Source organism: Watersipora subatra, chromosome 3 (genome assembly GCF_963576615.1).
Source record: "Watersipora subatra chromosome 3, tzWatSuba1.1, whole genome shotgun sequence".
In the NCBI taxonomy this organism is placed as follows: Eukaryota; Metazoa; Bryozoa; class Gymnolaemata; order Cheilostomatida; family Watersiporidae; genus Watersipora; species Watersipora subatra.
The window spans coordinates 66,111,661-66,136,115 of NC_088710.1; the positions used below are offsets into that span (position 1 = coordinate 66,111,661).

The following is a 24,455-nucleotide window of genomic DNA, read 5'->3' on the forward strand; positions in this document are numbered from 1 at the left end:
AAAGTATGTTACTATAGTGTATTCCTCATGAAGGTATTTTACTAGTGCATTCCTCATGAAGGTATGTTACTAGTGCATTCCTCATGAAGGTATTTTACTAGTGCATTCCTCATGAAGGTATGTTACAAGTGTGTTCCTCATGAAAGTATGTTACTAATGTATTCCTCGTGAAGGTATTTTACTAGTGCATTCCTCATGAAGCTATGTTACTAGTGTATTCCTCATGAAGCTATGTTACTAGTGCATTCCTCATGAAGGTATGTTACTAGTGTATTCCTCATGAAGGTATGTTACTAGTGTATTCCTCACGAAGGTATGTTACTAGTGTATTCCTCATGAAGGTATGTTACTAGTGTATTCCTCATGAAGCTATGTTACTAGTGTATTCCTCATGAAGGTATGTTACTAGTGCATTCCTCACGAAGGTATGTTACTAGTGTATTCCTCATGAAGGTATGTTACAAGTGTATTCCTCATGAAGGTATTTTACTAGTGCATTCCTCACAAAGGTATGTTACTCATGTATTCCTCATGAAGGTATGTTGCAAGTGTATTCCTCATGAAGGTATGTTGCTAGTGCATTCCTCATGAAGGTATGTTACTAGTGTATTCCTCATGAAGGTATGTTGCTAGTGTATTCCTCATGAAGGTATGTTACAAGTGTATTCCTCATGAAGGTATGTTGCTAGTGCATTCCTCATGAAGGTATGTTACTAGTGTATTCCTCATGAAGGTATGTTACTAGTGCATTTCTCATGAAGGTATTTTACAAGTGCATTCCTCACGAAGGTATGTTACTGGTGTATTCCTCATGAAGGTATGTTACTAGTGCATTCCTCATGAAGGTATGTTACTAGTGCATTTTTCATGAAGGTATGTTACTAGTGTATTCCTCATGAAGGTATGTGACTACTGCATTCCTCATGAATGTATGTTACTACTGCATTCCTCATTAAGGTATGTTACCAGTGTATTCCTTATGAAAGTATGTTACTAGTGCATTCCTCAAGAAAGTATGTTACTAGTGCATACCTCATGAAAGTATGTTACTCGTGCATTCCTCATGAAGGTATGTTACTCGTGCATTCCTCATGAAGGTATATTAATAGTGCATACTTCATGAAGGTATATTAATAGTGCATACCTCATGAAGGTATATTAATAGTGGATTCCTCATGAAGGTATATTAATAGTGCATACCTCATGAAGGTATATTAATAGTGCATACCTCATGAAGGTATATTAATAGTGCATACCTCATGAAGGTATATTAATAGTGGATTCCTCATGAAGGTATATTAATAGTGGATTCCTCATGAAGGTATATTAATAGTGCATACCTCATGAAGGTATATTAATAGTGGATTCCTCATGAAGGTATATTAATAGTGGATTCCTCATGAAGGTATATTAATCGTGCATTCCTCATGAAGGTATATTAATAGTGCACTCAAATAAAGCAATTTTTTACCTTAAATAAACTTTTGAGTAAAATATAAATTGTAGTAAAATAATATAGTTGGCATTTCAATTCAAGACAAACATAAGATGACATATAATTTTATCTTTAGAACGCATACAAATGGGTACACATTGACAGTTCTTATATCGTCGCTGTATAGTACATCCTTCAATCCTTATGGTGCAGGACAACCACTGATAGTAGCTGATGTCAATTCTGATGCTGTCCCTCAGGGCATCTCAGCAGACTGTTCCCTTCACCTTTCTCTAACACAGCAGTAGCTACATGTGGGCACAGTAATGTTAGCAAGCCACACGTATATATAGTAACTGGGTACCATTGATAATACTTGTATTTACTGGAAGGCCCTTACAGCCACCTACATTTTATTCCAGCCTCCTCAAGCTTTGTCTTTGCAAACTCTATTTTCTTTCTGTGAAAAAGTAAAATAAATTGAATTTAGCTAAAGTCAAAGTAAATATACGACAACAAGTAAATCTCAAATGGCTGTACAGTAGTTGGAAGCTTTTATCGTCATTGGCAGTAACTATCACAAATGGTCAACTTTGCACACACACCTTGATTTTCATTCAAAGTAATATACTTTTTATTATTTTTATTATTCATAAAATTATTTCTATAATATTTAGTTGTTTTTAATATTTATGCTTATGATTGGGGTTGCAATCTGGTGACAGGTCAGCCAGCAAATGTTTTAAAATAGCAAAGCAAAACGCTTTCGCTATAATTCACTGTTTTTATAGAGTTGTTGGCACCCGTATAAACTACATCAAAAGTTAGAGTTGTCATCACCTGTATGAAATACATCAGAGATTAGGGTGGTTGGCACCTGTTTAAGAAACATTTGAGAACAGTGTTGTTGGCGGCTGCTTAAAATACACAAGTGATTAGATACCTGTATAAACAGAGAAGAATATCTTTTGAAAGACCATCATTCTGTGTCTCCTTCAACTCGGAGTCAATAGAGCTGTTTAGATTTTCATATACTGAGTAATTATCCCGCCCTTGTCGAGTTCTGGTATTTGTAGATAGTAGAGTTTGGGCAGGGTATGAACCGAACAAACCAACACTTCTACCGAAGCCTGTGGTTTTATTGTCAATATAGCTATTTTGCTCTTTTTTTTCTGCATATCGGGGTAGCAGTTCTGTCTTGTAATACTGCCGAGCATAAACTCTAGGTTCATCACTCAGAGGCAAGGTTGCAGCGCAGTGGTTCAAAGCTGTCTCTAGGAGTGAGCTCAAGCCATACTTATCAGCCAGTGTAATTATTTCTAGTCGCGGGTTTTGCTGCTTCATCAACACATCAATGCACTTTGTCTTCAGGCCATCAATTTGGTACTCATCAGCTAAAGGTAGAAGTTTGGTAGCCATCTCATCTACAAATCATTGTTAAAATACAGCTCGTTATATGTTATATATAACAACTATACATTCAGCTTAGCAGCTCATTTGTTGGAAACTTTCGCTAAGTGTTTTAAAATATCATTGATCAGTTTAGTGATGCTATTTTATGATCATTTTCTGAATTATTTAACTTTTAATAGTTGGCTAATATGGTTACTATGACACCCTGCAGCTCACTATGTACTTTACTAGCTGTGCTATCCGGCATTGCCCTGGTAATAAAAAAGTCTTTAGACAGAAAATTTATTTGTATTTAACATATAACAACATTTGCCATTCTGACTTTTGAACTACATATCATGAAAAAAGTGTTTTGCGTAATTGCAACAAATTAAGAGAGAAAATATAAAACAACTGTAAAAGTTTTCAAACTTTGTCAAACAATTTTTAAACTTCCTATCATAAGGAAAGTGTTTTGTGCAAGTCAAATAAGTTATAAAAAATAACACGACTGTAAAAAGGTTTAGATGTAAATGTGAAATAATTAACAAGTAATAGCTAAATTAAGTCTGTTTTGCTACGATTACAATAATTGATGATTCGGTAATAATACAATTAATATGAACTGACAAAACAAAGTAAAAATCCTGATTATGCAGAATCAATAATAGCAATTTTTGCATAGAAGTGTGTGTATAAAAGAGGTACTGTTCCACCAGAAGCTATTCATCAAAACTTTGAATACGACAATACTGGTACTTCTCAATACCGATACCAATGTAAAAATGAGATATTGTACTGCTTTTGTCTGATCGAACGGAGAGATAATGTTGAGGCTTTTCCCTCGGAGACAATATAATTGTCCGAGTGATAAGAATTGGCCTTAACCCCAGATATAGTAATTGAACCTTACGAAAAATATTTTTAAACAGGGGCATCGTAACACGTGGCTGCAGCGGTAAAATAATCAGTGTGCGCTATAGCTACAGCTATAGCGCACACTGATTATTCCGTGGATCTGTGTGTCATTCCGGCTATAGCTACAGCTATAGCCGGAATGACACACAGATCCACATACTTTGAGAAATATATGTATACTAGATGAATGCAATGAATGCTAATAAAAAAGGTTTTTGCGCTGAAAATTTCTTTACTTAATGAATTTGAGTAATTTAAGCTACAGTAGTTAGTTAACTGAAGTTAGTACACTTAACTCGTTACTATAAGATAATCATCAGTCTGAAGCCAACTTGTGCTTATGGTTGTGTTTATAATCGTTACATTACGGATTATGATCTCTCACGCAACCATGATCTTCAAGCATACTAATAGTAACCAATAATATTTTCGAAAGTGGTTTAAGCATGCGTATTTTGACTGGTGTGATAAGTATGAGCACAATTCTTCATTAGTATGGCCAGGTGGATGGATAGTGTAATAGACAGTACGCTTGTCTGCAGAACTGGAGGTTTCGAGTTAAACAGTTAGCATATTTTCCATTCCTAAAACTTCTTCACTATAGCTGGACAGACAAACAATGACAGACACTTAAATTTTTATATACATACTAACTGTGCAACCCGGTGTTGCCTGGGTATGAAAAATCAGCTTATAAACAATGAGAAGGGATGAGAGTTGCCTACAACTTGCTATTAGCCTGGCACATTGTCAATGGAAAATGGTATTAAAAATCAGCTTATAAACAATGAAGAGTGATGAGAGTTGCTTACCACTTGCTTATTTGCTCACCTACCACTATTAGCCAGGCACATTGCCGTTGGAAAATTCCATTAAGCTAGTGAATAAGCGCTAGGCTTATAATGGTGGTAAGCCATGGCGTTGTGTAAGCATTGTCCAGCTAAGCTATTTTAATAATAGCAATAGCTGGAGGGATACACACCCACACATACCTTGAGAAATATATATAGATAGATTAAACATTTCTTTTTAATTTTATTCATACTAAGCATTCACAAAGCCTACTCCTCTGTATAACAATGTGATATGATATAAAGTAATGTAACATAGTATAATATGGTTGCCTATTATAATAATAGTAATTATATATTATGGTATACTACGATATGATTATGATTATGATATGATTATGATATGCACTATAATAATAATAATATAAAATGGTAAACTATGATATGATATAGTATGCTATGATACAATATGATACGATATTATACAACGTGATAAAATACGATACGATTTAAAATGATACGATAAAATGTGTTACGATATAATACGATTCGATATAATACAATATGATGCAAAACGAAATGATATAATATGATACAATATAATACAATAAGAAGTAATACGATATGATATAATACAATGTGATATAATACAATATGATATGATATAATACGATACGATATAATGCGGTACAATATTAATCGAAAAAATATAATACGATACGATTTAAAATGATATGATATAATACGAAACTATATAATACGTTATAATATAATGCAATGTGTTATAATATGATGCGATATATTGTGGCTTGTGGCTAATATGATATGATATAATACGATATGATATAATATGATATAATACGAAATGACATAATACGATTTGACACTAGACGATATGATATAAAATGAAATTATATAATAAGATATAATACGATACGATATAATATAATAGGATATAATATGACTCCATACGATACGACACAATTGAATGTGACACGATATAATACGATAGGATATAATGTAATACGACACGATAAAATATGATACGGTATGATAGGGTACAATATAATACGATACATTCTAATACGATACTACATAATACGATATGATATAATACGATACAATGTAATACGATACGATATCATAATATGACATAATACGACATGATAGGATACAATACGACACGATATATTACGATATAATACTACACGATGTAATACGATACTGTAAAGGTTTCGTGCCACCCTTACTTGCTCCACCAGTATAAGACTCGATGCATAAGTTTATACATATATTTTCTGCTGTTTTCATAAGAGTACAATATTAGTCAAGCACATGCAATGAACAGGCCCAGAGCACCTCTGCTCTCTAGCACAAATGTTCAGGCTTATATAGCGGGTAGGCCCTGTCTCTCGTTTTACTTGGCTGGGCTTGACCTGGCCCGGCTTTGGCTTGGCTCTACTCAGCTTGGCTTGGCTCTTTTCAGCTCAGCTCGACTTGGCTCTGACTGGCTTAAATCACTCTCACCCCGTTATTCTGCCTGAGTACAACCCGACTCGGCTTAGCTCAGCCCTAGGCTTAGCTCTCAGTGGATCACATTTCACAACAATCTCCCCTTCATTGGTGACCACGGTCTCCAATCTAGACCTTGGGAGAGAGCTTTTGGTAGCCACCTGGCAGACCTCCTCCTCTCCTGTCAGAGTTCTGTCCAAGTCGTCTGCATCCACGTCTAAGGCAGCTGCTCCTGGGCAGCTCATGCCGGCCTCGCTCGTTGCCTTCTCTCATTTCTGATCTCCCTTGGGTGCTGCCACACCTACTGGTTTCGGTGCATCTAGTGCTTCCTTGGCTTCTTTCAAGCTCCTGGTGACCAAAGCCAATAGTTTTGGTAAGGACATATCACACGCGTTATCCAGATTCTCCAGCAAACTGAGGGTGTCTATAGTGAGCGCGTGCTCCAACAGGAAAGCCCTGGTAGTGGACGAGGGAGGGTCGTTTGGCTGTTTTCTTTTTCCGCCTCTAGTTTGTTTGCCGGCGACTCTATCGAGTAACACACTCCGTTTCTATACCGGTTCAGCCTTCTAGTAGTCCGGGCCGGCCTTGGGTTGTGTTGGACAGGTTCCGATAAGGGTTCCGGTGTCGGAGCCGCTTCGTTTTCCTCCGGGTTTGATTCCAGTTCTCCCGGAACTTCTCTGGGTGTGACCGGCTCAGTTATTACTGAGCTCGGTCGTTGATTATCCTCTCCTCCTGGTCCGGCCGAAGTTCCTACAGGAATTGTCTTTTGCCCTTGGATTTTGTGGCTTCCATCAGTAGTTTTTTCCAACTGGGGAGCGGCATTACTGGCAAGGGGTTATCTCGGACTGCCGGATTTTTCTTTGGTCTGCTGTGTCGGGCTCCCTTCATGTTAGGGCTTCTTCTTGGCTGCAGAGTGACTGGGGCTTGTCCCAGTCTTTCTAGACAAGCGTGCTAAGGCTTCAGTCTCGCTTCGCTCTGGATTGAATACTAGCCCTGTCTCTCTACCAGATAAGTGTGGTTGCCCCAGGTCTTTAGGACTTGGTACGGTCCCACAAACTTTGTCTGTAGCTTGGAGTTTCTCCCCCTCCCGCCTCCGGCATTTGTTTGTGAGCTACACCCAGTTGCCTGAGGCATACAGCGGTGGCTCCTCTCAGTCATCCTGTCTCACCTTTATCTGGTTTCGCCGCAGTATTTTGTGCACGGTTTGCAACCTTCACTGCACTCTGAGTGCATGCTCGTGATTAGAAAAAAAACTTGGTGGGTGGGGCTGACTCTCCAGTGTGTCTGGCAACCCCAACTCCTGTCCCTACATCAGCATATTGGCGGTTTCTCTGGTTGCGGATTGGGGGGTGCCTTGGTATGCCCTCATTAGCTAGGGCAGTAACAGGTCCCACTCATTCTGTCTTCAGGCTAACAGTAACGCCCTCAGGGAATTCCCAAGTCCGTGGTTGTTCCGGTCCACCATTCCGTTGGCCTGTGGCTGGTACGGAGGGGTATGCGTCTTCTCCACGTTTCAGAGTTGGTACAGTTTGGTCATTAGTTGGCTTTCAAATTGCGCCCCCTGGTGTGAATCTGCTCCGGTAATCCCAGGTAACAGAACACTCGTTCGTCCAGAGTGTTCGTGACCAACGGTGTCGTGGCGTCGGGCAGTGCCAGTGTGTCCTGCCATCTGGTGAAGTGGTCTGGGAAGACCAGCACAGACTTGTACCCCCTTGGAAGTGCTGGCAGTTGCTCGAACAAGTCCACGGCCACCTTCTGCCAGGGTCTCCTGGCGTAGAGCCTTCTCTTTTCTTCAGCCGCCTTCGTCCCTCTATTCTTCACAGCTTGGCACACCTCACCACTCTTTACGAGCCGTCTGATCATGGATGTTAGTTCGGGTCAGTACCAGGTCAAATGGAGGAGGCTCATTCCGTCAGGTTCATACAGCGAGTGACGTCCGCTATATCTTGGGTTAGCTGTACCCAAGGTACAACAGACCTGTCCCTTGGGTCTCGGCTGATTCAGGCTACTCGCCACTGAGAGTCCGTTGGGGAACTTTACAATTAGCCCCATGGGGCAGTAATTTCGTGTAGTGATGCGACAATGTATTGCCATTTCTGTCTGGGTTGGTACCACCACTCCCCTGATCACCTGCACTTTATTCTGCAACAGTTGTCCATGCCTGTCCATACAGATGAGCTGCCTGCCATCCACTTGGACCATTGGTTGTCCAAACTCGAGAGAACATTGATGTGCCATGAAGAATGGCATTTCCAGTATGGCATTTTCATATGACGACTGACTACAAAAACTTCCTCTGTCCTTATGCCCCTCAGCCGAATCGGCAACCGGATTATCCTGTAAAAGAGAGCCGCGTCTCATCAGCCAACAAGCCGTGGCTGTTTTTTCAAGCCGGTCTCGTATGGCTCCCGGTAGTCAGTCAAAGACCTATTTATATATCATGTTTGTAGTGCACCCTGTATCTAAGAGAAACTGGATGGGCCGCCTCTTCACTTTTCCTGGAATAAAATAGCTGGTGAAGTAAGGTCGACTAAGGGCTTGCGCCATAGTGGTGTCTTCCAAAGCATCTTTCGTGAGGCCTAGAAGAGTCTCTTTCCGTGACAGGGTGAAGTCAGTCCTTTGGGCCGCTCCATGTTTGTAATAGACCCCTGGTTCCTGAGATTGCCACACCCAAAGCGGGGAAGGGGCGGGTCCTGCCGCTTTTAAGGCAAGCTTTCAACTGTCTCGTCTTGTGGGGGTGTTCCTCGGTGTCTTGGGTGGAGGAGATTTGATAGCCACCCTCCTTCATTTTGGGTTACATCCTTGCCACTCAAACAGAGGGTTGTAGGCGGTATCTGGAATCGTAAAAGCGTCGGGGTTGGCCTCACTCAAGGACTGATAGTAATTTTGTGTCTCTATAGGCCCTTCACGTGCATAAAATTCCCTCGGTCTAATCCTTGCCACCTAACGTGGGTGCTGAGATTCCCACTGGCTGATCAACATCTGTACAGCCACCAATAACAAAGAGCAAGACAATTTTATGAGGACAGCTGCCACTGGCCGGAGTTGGCCATGCATACCTTTAAACTGATCCGGGCAAGTAGGCTGGGATATTCCAACCAAGCTTTTGCTGAGCTGGAAGTCTGTCACCTCAAGTACGGGGCCTGACAGCATCGATTCTGGGCCCAGTTGATCTCTCTTTTTAAAGGTCAGTAGGTGGTTCTCAAGGACCTCCACTAGATAGAAGAGTATTGTGGCGGATCATTGGGCTCAGGCTGAGGGAAAAAGGACTGGCAAGAAAAGAGTAGCAAAGCAGACCGATGTTTCCAAGCCGAGCCTTGATTTAGTCAAAAGTATGGTCCTTGGTAAGGCCACCAAGTCGGCCATCAGGAGAGCTACTGAGTCAATCCTTATAACCAAAATACAAAGCTTACTGCCTCATAAAAGATATATAAAGAGGGAAAAGAGCAATGAAGAAGCAGAGATCCCCAGCGGTGTCCTGCAAGCAGCTGTTTGCATGCGCATATTGAATTGTCCTGTATTATATTATAATACATATTTCTGCTTTGTAATTGGCTTTGTGTTCTGCTTTGTGGTTTGGCTCTTGTAGAGCAGTAAAAAACAAGGCAGCTTTCTTTTTTAATTTTTTTCTAGCCATTACTTGTTAATTACTTTAAAGTTAAACTCATTTACAGTAGTGTTATAGTTTGCTTAATTTATTTGAACAGCACAACACACTATTCTCATGATATGAATTTTAAAAGTTACAATGGTAGAAGTTATATACCGTGAAACCTCTAATTGAACGCAATGGTGCTCTATTTTTTAACCCTAAATTTATAGTGGCGGTCAAATAAAGGTACTGTTCTAACGGAGATTGGTGTTGTAATTTTCAAATGGCCCATTAGAATTTTGATAAGATAAATTTAGCCCATTTTATGTGCAAAGCAAACGTCACCTATATTTTGCACTCTCTTTCCGATAGAACGACATTAACTCTTTTGGATGTAATAAATCTGATGATTCCTCTTCAACTTGTCAAAGATCTTTTAATAAATATGCATTCAGAAGCCAAGAAATATCTTAACTAGTTAATATATATTGCCTGCAATTAACCAGCAATGATATTATAGCTTGTGTCCTGCTTAGCAATTTGTTAGAGCTTTCAATTTTAGTTTCATTTTGAATTTGAAAACATTTTTTATATTATATCTATGTTTAAAATTGTTGCAAAAAAGCTCATTGCATTCATTGATATATTTGCTACAGTTTGCAGACAAAACTAGCTTTTTATGTAAAATAGAAGAGTAGTTGTAAGATCAGATTACCGTAAAGGATGCTATCAAATAATATGCAATAAAATAGCAAATTTATAAGTTATATAACAATAACCTATCAAATACTACAAAGATATATTTATGAACAGGTGACATAAACAAACCATACTCATATTACATGCAAAAACAAAAGTTAACATCTTTGAAACAAAAATATTTGCATCGTTTGCTCAGCCAATGTCATTGTGATTGTTGCTTTTGACGTTGTTCAATATTTTTCATGTCTTCTAACCTGAACTTTGCTTCTGCACTTCTCAACTAGTCAATTTGAGTGTTGAACTAATGAACACTCCACTATGAATACAATTTTGTCGACACTTTTTTACTGATCACTTGCTGTTATGGGTTCGTAAAGATTAAAGAATTTCACAGTGGTAGTCCAATTGTCATATTGAGGTGGCGTTCAATTCAAGGGTGGCGCTCTATTTTTCAACCGTTTTGCCATAGTGGTGGTCAAATAGAGGTCGCCTTCAAATAGAAGTGGTGTTCAATTAAAGGTTTTACGGTATGCCAAATAAAAATGATTTTTTTTGTACAAAGACTTTTTTATTACTCGGGCAACACTGGTAGGGAAATTCTGGGCAACTCGGGCAATTCAGGTAGGATATATATAAAAAGTGATATTATATAAAATGTTGACTCAACTTTGGGTCTTCTCCTAAAGACCTGGAAGTTTGAGTAGACCCTCAAACTCTTAGCCCTTCCTTATAGCGCACTGATCTACAACTGATTTTTGTTTATCGTTACTGTTAATTAGGCAAACCATATCTAATTTACAGGTGTACCCAATGCTCCAATTACTACTATAGTTCCAGTTGTTTTTGAATGCCAGCATGTTTCATCCTCTTCTTTAAGTGGGAGACATTTCTTCATTTATTCCTTTGCTGTTCTGGCGTAGTCATCAGGTACTGCTATATCTATTACACTAGCCACCTTGTGACCTTGCCGCCTTCCCACCTTGCTGCTTATTAATCTCTTTAAAAAAACTGATCAAGATTCCAAGCTTGTTACCTAGTTTTACTTTTTATGACAACTGTAACCTGATATTTTTTTAATGCATGCTCTATGAAAGTACTAACTTGTTTCAGTATCTAAGTAACCTTTGCTACACAAATTGTTTGATGTAAGCATATACCTGTAACTGTAAAATTGGTATTTGGGTAAAAGTAATCAAGCATCCATTCTATCTCAGTCAGTTTCTTTTCAGGAAGGCTTACTCTTGAGTCTTGTCTTTCTTTAAAGTTCCCTTCAAACATGGCTTTAAATACAGGAGACTGCATGCTCAGCAGCTGAAATAAACATAGTATGTATATTTTATAAAGCTATAAACAATTCATATAACAATATACATGTAAATAACAATGTATATAACAATATATAACAGTACATACATATATATATGCATATACATATACATATATATACATATACATATATACACACATATATATATAAATTTGGTAAGAAATTTATTAAAATTTGACTAAGCAAAAAATTACTAAAAGTTTCGTATTACACAAAAGGTGTGTAACACTCATCAGATAAAATGCTTAGTGAGGACTATACACAAGATTCTGCATTAGCTGGTAAGCTGAAATAAAAGCTCAGGTATTAAAAGCTAGATGGATAAGATCTATTATGTAATGCTATTTCGTAAAAGGTGTTTCTTAGCATGTCTACATGTAGATATAAGTTCACTACGTTTGTTAAGAGTTGCCTTCTCAGGTCTGTAAATGATGAAATATTTTTCTAATGTACATAATCTGCACTTTCCGGTGCTTTTAGAGTATGGCTTGGCGTGTGATAAAATCTTCCAGGCTATGTTGTAGTCAGCGCCGCTTTCCTTGAGTTCACATATATATATATATATATATATATATATATATATATATATATATATATAAATTGTTTCCTCACCCCGGATACTCCGTATGGGTGGTAAATTCTGCTCTAACTCGGGTCTCCTACCAGAGACCTGGGAGTTTGAGCACTCGCCTCAAGATCTTAGCTGTTCCCAATAGCGCACTTTTCTGCAACTCACATGAGTTGATTGATGTTGGTATTTGGGCAAGCCACATTTTATGCGCCGGTGTTATTGCGCCCAGTGCCCCAATGACTACTGGGATTACAGTTGTTCTTACATTCCAGCATTTTTCAATCTCTTCTCCAAAAGGGAGATATTTCTCTACCTTTCCTTTTTCTTTGCTGGCTATATTGTAGTCATTGGGTACTGCTATATCTATTATAGTAGCCCTCTTGTTCTCCTTGTCTACCACCACTATATCTGGTTGGTTTGCTAGGACATGCTTGTCAGTTCAGATGTAGAAGTCCCAGAGGATCTTAGCGCGGTCATTTTCATTGACCTTACCAGGAGCTTCCCACCAGTGTTGTGGTTTATTAAGGCCATACTCATCACATAGACTTCTATACACAACACTTGCGACATGATTATGCCGCTCAGTGTATGCGTTTCCTGCTAGCTGTTTGCATCCACTAATGATGTGTTGGATGGTCTCAGGTGCATCTTTGCACAGTCTGCATCTAGGATCATCTCTAGTGTGATAGATTTTCGTTTGGAGTTGCCTTGTTGGGAGCACTTGCTCCTGGGCTGCCATGATTAGCGACTCTGTATTGGCCGTTAGGTTTCCTTTGTTCAGCCACATATATGTCTGGTGAAGATTGCCAATCTTAGATATTTGTTGGTGGTAAGCACCATGAAGAGGTTTCGTGTGCCAGTCAATTTCCTCATCATCAGGGCGTAGGTCCGTTGTAAGAGCAGCCGATTGAAATTCAGCTAGCAACTTATTTGAAATGGCCATGGAGGCTGCATATGCTTTGATGCTTTGCTCCTCTTCTTTCACTGTCTGCTGTACACTTTTGAGTCCCCTACCGCCATCTTTCCTATCAAGATACAATCTAGTAGTGTCAGATTTTTGGTGGAGTGCTCCATGCATGGTCAGCAGTTTACGAGTTGCTATATCTGTTTCTTTGATGGCTTCCTCAGTCCACTTTATTATGCCTGATGGATATTTTATTACTGGCAGTGCGTAGGTATTTATTGCCATGACTTGGTTCTTGACATTGAGCTGGCTCCATAAGACCTGCCGAAGGCGTTTCTTGTATTCGGTAATGGCTTTGTGACATATCTCGGCTTCGTGGTTGATGTTGCTTTGCATAATCCCCAAGTACTTGTACCCTTCTTCTATATCTTTGATGGTACCATTTGGCATTCTTAGGCCATCTGTGAGCATAGAATGGCCTTTCTTAAGAATTAGCCTTCCACATTTCTCAATGCCGAAGGTCATTCCGATGTCCTTGCTGTATACCTGAGTGAGGTGTATTAGCGAATCAATGTCCCATTCTTTGTTAGCGTACAGCTTGATGTCATCCATGTAGAAGAGGTGGTTTATCTTAGTGCCACTATTAAACTGGCACCCACATTGAGTCTCCTCCAGCATATTGCTTAGAGGGTTTAGGCATATGCAGAAGAGCAGCGGTGATAAGGAGTCACCTTGATAGATGCCTCGCTTAATTTTGACACTCGCCAGCTTTTTGCCATTAGCCTCCAGTTCCGTCTTCCATTTGGTCATTGACATCTTGATGAATGCCACAAGAGCGGGGTGAACATTGTACATACTGAAACACTCAAGTTTCCAACTATGGGGAATTGAGTCATAGGCCTTTTTGTAGTCAATCCAAGCCATATCAAGATTGGTTTGCCTTTTCCTGCTGTCTTGACAGACCGTCCGATCCACCAGTAACTGATGTTTGGCTCCTCGGGTGTTGCGCCCAATTCCTTTCTGGGCACTGGTCATATAGTGACTCATGTGCTCTTCCAGTTTGTCTGCAACTATTCCTGAGAGCAGTTTCCAAGTGGTGGGCAAGCACGTTATTGGTCGATAGTTTTTGGGAATCGGCCCCTGCTTTGGATCTTTTATCAGAAGTACAGTTCGTCCTTTGGTCAGCCATTCTGGATGGTCACCTTGTTCTATTAGGCATTCCATCTGCTTAGCCATTCTAGTGTGAAGTGATGTCAATTTCTTTAACCAGAAGGCTTGAATCATGTCATGGCCAGGTGCTGCCCAGTTCTTCATACGCTGCACTCTGCACTTGATGTCCTCTTTGCTGATGGTGAGTCCTTGCTGAGCCACAGTGTGTTGATGGCTCTCTTTAAGTCTCTTCAGCCAATTTGCAGTGGTGTTATGAGTAGTCTCTTTCTCCCAGATGTCCTTCCAGAACTTTGAAGTGCTAGATTGGGGAGGCTCAGACATTAGCCTCTGCAGTTCACCTTTGAACTGGGAATACACTCTAGATGGATTATTGATGAACAGTTTGTTCATTCTCTTGTTATCCCGTTCTTTGGTGTACCGCTTCAGTCGTGCCGAGAGTGCTACTAGCAGCTGTTTGGCAGATTCTAGAGCTTCTATTGTGGCTTCCCTTTTTGGACGCTCTAAACTGTGGTTAGATCTTTCACTGAGCCTACTAACTTTCTTGCGCAAGTCCTTGATCTCATTTTGTAGCCTCAGCTGCCAGGATGGAATGGCTTGAAGCCTTGTTGGCAGTGGCTTAATATCCATCTCCTCCAAGATGACGGTTGCTGTACTGTAGATTAAGGCATTAGTCTCACTGATTGATTCAGTTGAGATCGACTCCAGTGCCAAGTTAATGTCTTCTAACAGCTTCTTAGGTATGGCCTTGCTAACTCTTCGTAGTGGTACCCTGCTTCCATAATCTTTAGCAGCTGACATTTTGTTGATGATATTTTCCGCAAGCTCTCTCACCCTTGGGTCAAGGTCTAAGTGCATGTCTTCTGCAACCTGTGAGTCAACACATGATCGTGTATGCGTGACAGTGTGTGTTGACATGCACTCCTCGTTGGTTGAGGTTACTTGGGTGAACTGTTCCCTAATTTCATCTACCTCAAGTTCCGATATGAGGGGCCGCTTGATTATGTTACTCCTCTGAGCTACAAGTTGCTTAGCGGTTAGTGGCAATTCAGGGCGCATGTTTATCCACAGTTGACGCATCCTTCCTATGTAGCCCCACTTTTGAGGTTCACTCATAAAGTAGCACTGCATAAGGTCCGTGTTATCAGTCCGAGTCCATTTCATCCGTCTTGAACCAGTAGCCCATTTTTCACTGCCTTGTCCTGGTTCAGCTACAGGCAGCGCGGACCTTGTTTGACCGGGCAACGTCCGAGCTGGCATGGCTTTGGTTATTGCACTCATCATAGAGGTTGTAGACGTTATACAAGCAAGAGTCTTGTTTAGGGACCACCAGAAAAGTGCAGTTGTTGGGGTTTGGACCGAGGACCTAATGATCACGGTCCCGATACCTTACCAACTGCGCTATCTGTCCTGTATATATATCACTCCCTGGGAGGGATATATATCACTCCCAGGTCTCTGGTAAGAGACCCGAGTTAGAGCAGAAACTACCACCTATACGGGTTAACCGGGGTGAGGAAACAATTTTATATATACATATATAAAAATTGTTTCCTCACCTCGGATACTCCGTATGGGTGGTAAATTCTGCTCTAACTCGGGTCTCCTACCAGAGACCTGGAAGTTTGAGCACTTGCCTCAAGATCTAAGTTGTTCCCAATAGCGCACTTTTCTGCAACTCACCTGAGTTGATTGTTGTTGGTATTTGGGCAAGCCACATTTTATGCGCCGGTGTTATTGCACCCAGTGCCCCAATGACCACTGGGATTACAGTTGTTCTTACATTCCAGCATTTTTTAATCTCTTCTCCAAGAGGGGGATATTTCTCTACCTATTCTTTTTCTTTGCTGGCTATATTGTATTCATTGGGTACTGCTATATCTATTATAGTAGCCCTCTTGTTCTCCTTGTCTACCACCACTATATCTGGTTGGTTTGCTAGGACATGCTTGTCAGTTCGGATGTAGAAGTCCCAGAGGATCTTAGCGTGGTCATTTTCATTGACCTTACCAGAAGCTTCCCACCAGTGTTGTGGTTTATTAAGGCCATACTCATCACATAGACTTCTGTACACAACACCTGCGACATGATTATGCCGCTCAGTGTATGCGTTTCCTGCTAGCTGCTTGCATCCACTGATGATGTGTTGGATGGTCTCAGGTGCATCTTTGCACAGTCTGCATCTAGGATCGTCTCTAGTGTGATAGATTTTCGTTTGGAGTTGCCTTGTTGGGAGCACTTGCTCCTGGGCTGCCATGATTAGCGACTCTGTATTGGCAGTTAGGTCTCCTGTGTTCAGCCACATACATCTCTGATCATGGCAAGCCATAACTGCCTAAGGGCAGCACTGCTGTTCACCTTTCAGCAAGCTCTTGCACGAGTATCCTGAAGAATGAGACATCCCTGACCACAGTGAGCAACAACTGCCCAAGAGAAATTCCGCTCCCCACCAATTGACGAGCTTTTCTAATGGCTGCTTTAAGATGAACGCCAGATAAACAGAGGTACCGACCATTTTGCGGAGGTATTTGAGAGAATGATGTAAGTGCCCTAGGCCTCAGCCCCAGGTAGTCAGAAGTGATAGAGGCTTGTCTGAGTAGACCTCTGTTTTCTGCCAGTTTTAACCGGCCTGAGTCAAACGGAAGCGTTGTCACATGGTGCTACAACCTCACGGACCAAATCCTTCACCTTCAAGTCATCATCATAGTTGGCACTTACACAAAAGTAAAGGACCATCAGATGGATGAAGAACCATCCTTCTCGACCATCCTTCCATCCTGGCTCGAGTGTTGCACATAAAAGTGTCAGTACACCAGCTGTAGGGCTGCTAACCCACATTAAAAACCACTGTTTACAGGGAAGTGTAAACAGTGGGCTGCCGAAAAAGGAAGCCGAGACCGAGCATCAAGTCTACGAGCTGTTGAGCAAGATACTCATCAGGTGGGCTGGTGGTGTCTGGAACTTTCTGGTGCTGTTGGTCTAACAGAAGGATGGCAAGTAGCGGCTCATTGTTGACTACTGGTGGCTAAATTCCGTCACTGAGCAGAATGCTTTTTCTAGACCACTGACAGTCTCAATGCCTTGTCCGGCAGCAGGTACACTAGACCTGGTCAATGGTTACTGGCAAGTACCCTTGAACATTAATGCACAATAGAAATTGGAGTTTGCTACCCATTATGGTCTGTAGAAATGGAAATTTTTGCCCTTAGGTCTTACCGCAGTGCCAGCCACCTTCCACAGACTAATGGAGCTGGTGCTACACATCTTGCATTTAAAGATGTTGCTGCTCTGCCCGGATGTCATTATTGTCGTCGCACTGACTTCAAATCCCACCTACAACAATTGAAGGAAGTGTTCCAGCATCTGAAAAAGCCGGGCTAAAGCTGAAGCTCTCTAAACGGGAGCTGTTCCAGTCGCAAGTGCATTAGTTATGTGGTTAGTGCTGAGGGTGTACCTATTGACCCAAAGAAATCACCGGCGGTACGAGAATGGTCGACCTCCAGAGGGCTGGGGGAGTTGAAAGGCTTCCTGGGAATGGTAGGCTACTACTGGCAGTATACACCTAACTTTGCTACCACATCACAGCCTTTGCACTGGTTGACTGGAAAAGGCGAGATGGGGACTTGAGCAAAGAAGAGCCGACTGCCTTGAAGTCGCTAAAGGAGCACCTATCCTCGACCCCTGTACTGGTTTACCCTGATTCAATGTAGCCATTTATCCTAAATACAGTTGCCAGGTGCTGTGGAGTGGGTGCTGTGCTGTCACAAGTACAGGAAGGGGAGGTACAGAAGGTGATCGCTTTTTTCAGCAAAACTCTAGAACCTGCAGAGAGGAATTACTGGGTAACCCGGAAGTAGCTGCTTGCTGCAGTAAAAACCATAAATAATTCCGGCCCCACTTTTACCATCGACTATTCTTTTTGCATACAGATCACACTTCCCTTTAATGGATATTCTTGAAAAACAAGTTTCTAAACCAGGTAGCCATGCAGCTAGAGATCTTATCGGAGTTTCAGTAGACATTGGAACACCAAGTTGAACTATGTCATAGGAGTGTATATGGGCTCAGCCGACAGACCTGTGAAGACTGCCATGCGAGTTCATCGAGCTTAAAAATGGAAAACCGACTCATAAGGAGCTTGCCATCAAAGGCAAGATTGCATTGGAGGGACTCTAAGAAAGCCTAACAGTTGTGACAGGGATTGTCAGGCCCGCGAGCAAGACCGACGATTGCATGGGGCCCATTCCATCAGGCTTTTCTTGCTGCTCGGCAGCAGGAAAAGCTGGCTCAGGAACAAACGAGGCCACTTTCAGAATCTGTGACACCGCTTGGGTGATGACTTAAAGAGACACTGAAAAGGAACATGCTCGGGTTTACACTGCTGGCTAGAGACCGGTTGCCACCATGTACCATGCCATCGCTCGAGCATAAAAATTGACACAGGATCAGCTGAAGCTGAGAGAACAGAATCTCAAGCAGCTACACAAGATCTAGTTATTCTTCAAGCAATGACCAAATAGAGTACTGAAGGATTAAACTTACTCCTATAGCCCGCCTCAGTTGTGCACAATCTATCCACCAGCCATCAGGAAAACAACTGTTTGGCAGACTCACACTCCTGTTCACTCTGGAGTGGGTAGGACAATCAGCCTACTGCGACTCACTTGATATTGGCCAGAAATGACAGCCATGGTGAAAAGACTGATCAAGAGCAGAGTGATCTGTCAAGTGAAGAAGCCTGGTGGCACCAAAACAGCCAGCGGTAAGCATAGACTCTGTGTCGAGGACCCCTGGCAGAAGGTGGTTGTAGACTTGAAAGGACCGATGCCAAAAACACTGATAGAAAACAAGTAGATCATGGCGCTCATGGACCACCTCAAAAAATAGCAAGATGCCCTGACTCTTTCGGAGGCCATCGCTCCAGTGGTTGCAAATGTGTTAGATGAACCGGGATTCTGCAATATAGACCTTATAGAGCAGATCCATACCAATCAGAGGGAGCACAGTTTGAGAGTCAGATGATGGCCGAGCTGTGTTAATTTTGGTGGTTAGAGAATACTCACACCACACCCTACTACTCACAAGCCAATGGTGTAGGCGAACCACTTTTTGCAAGCACTGCTGCCGACCCAGTCAGAAGGAATGGGACAGGTTCTTTCCTCAGCTGATAAGAGCTTTGGCAAAATAAAAGACAGCAGGTCTGTTAATGCTGGGAGGAGAGCTGCGCCTGCCTGACTTGCTGGAGTTCAGCCCACCATCCCAGAGACCCAGTTGTTGCACAAATACATGGTAGAGATGCTGAAGAAGCTGGAAGAGGTACATGCAGCCCTTTGAGAGAAAAAGATGGCCATCTGGCAGGAGAACTAAAAAAAACCTCCACTTTATGCACCAAGAGATCGGGTTTGGTTCCTGGATACAAAAAGGAAGAGAGGAGACAACAGCTTAAAACTCTATACCATGTTTGTGAGGTTGTATCAGATCATTAAGGCCTGGCGCGAACACACTTGTCTGATAGAGTGCCAAGGCCAGTATTTTGTGCAGAATGAGAAAATGCTGAAGCCCTTTCATGTTTGCCCGGAGAAGCTAAGGAAAGCACTGGTTACTATGGACACTTCAGAGAGGCCCTAGTATGAAACCATACAGGGTCAAAAAGCAAGAGGTTCAAGCTGAGTTAAGGGTCAAGTTGAAGTTGGCAAAACGTAGGGTCGAAGTTACCGCTGGCCCTGAGTTTAGTCAAGAACTCGAGGCCGGGCTAAAAAAACTCTGAAGGCAGATGGAAAGACAAAAGTGCAATGTTTCGGAAGAGTCAGCTGGTCCACGAGTCTTTTGCCAGCCCGTTATTGAGCTCGCAACAAAGAGCACGTGAAGTTACTTACACAACCCTTGGCCAGCTCAGCTCAGTCAGCAGCCAGATCGGTATGGAGAGTGAGTGTGGCTATCAGCAGTGGCACCCAATCCAGTCAGCCTCCAATGTACATGTAGTTATACAGAGGATGAGAAATTGGGTTTTCTCAGAAAATTAGTGAGCCAGGGCCATTTGCTTATGTTCCTTACAGTGACCAAGTTATTTCTTTGAGATACAGTGATATACACATCACAGCCACAGATACCGATCTACTTTCCAACAAGCCTGTTAACATTACTCAACCACGTGAGACAGTAAATTCTCTTGCAGATATGTTAAGCCTGTTAGTGTCTATAGAGACAAAAGAAGAAAAACATTTGGCGAGCTTGCTAGGCTCAGATGAGGAGTCTGCGCTCATGTGTCAGAGCATGGGCCCTGCTAGCTTGGACAAGGTAATGAGCTTCTCTAGTGAATAAGAAGTAGAAAGCTCTGGCCAGGCTGTCTCTATGAGTAAATCTGTCTCCCCCAGAGACGCTCATGGCGAGGTACACCTGGTTGAAACTCTGTTTGTGACAGGCCAGCCGATACCTGCTCAGATTATTCAATTTAAGTAGATTTTGAACAGCCAGCTAAATGAACCGAGTGAAGCACCCTTTAAGATATTAGAGCGTTTCGACTGAGCAAAGGAAGTGGAGAAAGCCGAGTTGTCCAAGCCGGCCCAAATATTTTGCTTAACAGAGGCCGGGCTCGTTGGGACAACAGCCTTTACTAAAACACCGACCCAGTGGTCTTCAGAGGTCTTTGGGCGCATCCAGATGTACAGGTTGTCTGCTAAGCCAAAGAGAAAGATCATTCCTGCAGGACGATACGTCAATGATGACACATGTACACGAGTGACCGAGGCGTTACGGGAGCCCGGTACTTGTGGCTTGTGTGACATTACAACTAGTGCCTTCAGAAACTGACAGGATGTCATCCAGCCCTTCACATTCTACATGAGTCTCTGCCATTAGCAGCATGTCTCTCATGATCAGGTTATGTCACATCGGAGGGCGTGTGGGGACATCGGGTGTAGAGACCTGGTCTACTTGATAGATGAGGCCAAGTGGCATCTTTTTCAACAGGCCATGAAAAGGCTGACCCACCTCCTTATAGTTGTGTACCTCCATGCTGATCTTGGCTGATCATTCCCTAAAGGCGGCAGCTAAGTCAGTCAGTGTAGACAGACATGTACCCAAGGGAGGCCGCCCAAAGAAGAGAGTGGACTACTGGAGCCCAAGCCGATTCAGATTTCGCAGGTTGTTTCTGTATGACCGAACCAACCTAGATCTCCTGAGTATCGTGCTGCAAGTCTACCTCCCAAAAAGAAGAAGACAACGGACTGGCTCCAGTGTCACCTTGTTAGACCAAAGGACCAAAAGGAGGGGCTCTAACAAAGGCCGAGTCTTGCACCAAGAGGTTGACATGTCTCTTAGGAGTGCCAACAGCTGATGAGCTTCCTATCACCGGCAGGAGAAGAGAGCCCGTTAGCTGTTGGAAAATATTCGCCGCTGGTAGAAGCTGGTTTTTTGCACTGCCGGTTTTTAGATGAGCCAGGAGGATGATAAAAGATGACTGAGCCTTTGCGGAGTCCGAGGTGCAGCGACTAGAGTTCAAAGTGCAACAACATTGGTTCTGGTCGCAGCTATTCTTTTGCTACTACACATGTATTTATATACATATTCATGAAATACATGCTTGTTTTATTGCTTGCAATTGGTTAGTGGAATTTTCTGAAAAAGTAAAAAGAGCCGGCAGTTTTCTTTACACCTGTTCATACTATTCTGTTCAATTAAGGGCAAGTCTGGTTAATTTGCGACAACATACCAATTTGTCAGATGAGTAAATGACAATTTTTGTAGCTTAGAAAGTTACTCTTCAAACTAATGCCCTATACTTCATAAACAGAGAAATTTGGTGATAGACTACTTCCACACCTTCAAAAGTTGGCAAAAGTCCCCCCATGTGATTTGTGGGTGAAAACACTAATCGTAAGTTGATGAGGATTAAAGAACATAGCTGAGTGTTCTTTTTATGTTTTCACTTACCTGGTGTATTGTGGTATATATAAAAAAAGTTGCTGCGATCAGCTAGGTTTATGGACTACCCTGAGATTAGTAATTATACACTCAATACACTGCACATTAACTCTAAACACAACCTTAATCCCTTAAAGGCAGCAAGAGAATCGTCAAATCAGCTGACATAAAGCATTATGCTTTTGTGTATTTGGCAAATTTGAACTGCCTTTTGTTCAGCAGTAAAAATAAATTTTTTGTATTTCAAGCATTTCAATGCATTCTCTATTAGAAATGTTACTGAACTGTTATGTTCATCTAGTCTTTCAAGTTCTAGCTCTACATATGGTTACACAAAAGGATACATATCTGATACATCCTTTAAACATACCGCTTTGATAACATGAAGTTCTTGTTCTTCTACAATCAGCACTGCATCAGTTAAATCATCAGCCACTGAATAAGCATTCATTTTCTCGGCTGCCATGACAGTTTAGAATTAGTAGTGATGGCTTGGTTGTCTTGAGCTGAGTGAAGAGTTAAAAAGACCAGAAATCAGTTATGTTATTAAGTGGGCTGATAATGTTACTGCAACATAAAACTGATACACAAAGAAGTGAACATGAGCCAACGAAAGTAAATAAATTTTGTTAAATCAGAAGTTTCTAACCTGAAGGTTATGATTCCCAAGGAGATTGTGTCCATAAGCTACCTTTAGGTTTTCAAAACGGTTTTTAGGCTATTCTTGTGTGATGGGAATGCACATAAACACATAATAAATTATTTTTTCCTCTGTATGTTATGTGTACTATAAAAAAGTCTAATCAAATATATAGCCGTGCAAGTTCATGTGTATCAAAATGCATTTTAATTTTATCAGAGCATTCTGGTGCGGACTCTGCTTAGCTTTTGAATTTGGATAACATTGTTTTGTAACCTTATTGAAGATATGCTATATTACTCTATTAGCAATAATTTCATTCCACATAACGAAAATTTCAAATTATGTCATACAAGAATTATAAAACAGAAAAAAGACAACATTTTAACCACTAAAATCATATAATGAAACAAATCAAATGATATGAACATCATCATGCAATTTCTTTTCTCGATCCAGTGATAAGAAGTAGTAGTACGAGAAAGTAGTACAAAGTAGTATGAAGTAGTAGTATGAAGTAGTAGTATGAGGTAGTAGTATGAAGTAGTGGTATGAAGTAGTGGTACGAAGTAGTAGTATGAAGTAGTGGTACAAAGTAGTGGTACAAAGTAGTAGTATGAAGTAGTGGTACGAAGTAGTGGTATGAAGTAGTGGTACGAAGTAGTAGTATGAAGTAGTGGTACAAAGTAGTAGTATGAAGTAGTGGTACGAAGTAGTGGTACAAAGTAGTAGTATGAAGTAGTGGTACGAAGTAGTAGTACGAAGTAGTGGTACAAAGTAGTAGTATGAAGTAGTGGTACGAAGTAGTGGTACGAAGTAGTAGTACGAAGTAGTGGTACGAAGTAGTGGTACGAAGTAGTAGTATGAAGTAGTGGTACGAAGTAGTGGTACAAAGTAGTAGTATGAAGTAGTGGTACAAAGTAGTAGTATGAAGTAGTGGTACGAAGTAGTAGTATGAAGTAGTAGTATGAAGTAGTAGTACGAAGTAGTGGTACAAAGTAGTAGTATGAAGTAGTGGTACGAAGTAGTAGTATGAAGTAGTGGTACGAAGTAGTGGTACGAAGTAGTAGTACGAAGTAGTAGTATGAAGTAGCAGTATGAAGTAGTAGTATGAAGTAGTAGTATGAAGTAGTAGTAAGAAGTAGTAGTATGAAGTAGTAGTACGAAGTAGTGGTACAAAGTAGTAGTATGAAGTAGTGGTACGAAGTAGTAGTATGAAGTAGTGGTACGAAGTAGTGGTACGAAGTAGTAGTACGAAGTAGTAGTATGAAGTAGCAGTATGAAGTAGTAGTATGAAGTAGTAGTACGAAGTAGTAGTATGAAGTAGTAGTACGAAGTAGTAGTACGAAGTAGTGGTACAAAGTAGCAGTATGAAGTAGTAGTATGAAGTAGTAGTACGAAGTAGTAGTACGAAGTAGTAGTACGAAGTAGTAGTATGAAGTAGTAGTATGAAGTAGCAGTATGAAGTAGTAGTATGAAGTAGCAGTATGAAGTAGTAGTATGAAGTAGTAGTACGAAGTAGTAGTATGAACTAGTAGTATGAAGTAGTAGTACGAAGTAGAAGTATGAACTAGCAGTATG

The 24,455-nt window shown here is 41.3% G+C and overlaps 1 protein-coding gene across 1 annotated transcript; it reads right to left on the minus strand.

The window, feature by feature from the left end:
* Window positions 1-1,831: 1,831 nt before the first annotated feature.
* On the minus strand, window positions 1,832-22,724 carry LOC137390894 (kelch-like protein 2). The gene is made up of 4 exons (XM_068077210.1): window positions 22,605-22,724; window positions 11,500-11,653; window positions 2,379-2,859; window positions 1,832-1,895 (listed from the first exon to the last, which is right to left on the minus strand). Exons 1-4 carry the CDS (start codon window positions 22,698-22,700, stop codon window positions 1,832-1,834), a joined length of 795 nt encoding a protein of 264 aa, XP_067933311.1. The 5' UTR covers window positions 22,701-22,724.
* Between the last annotated feature and the right edge of the window lie 1,731 nt (window positions 22,725-24,455).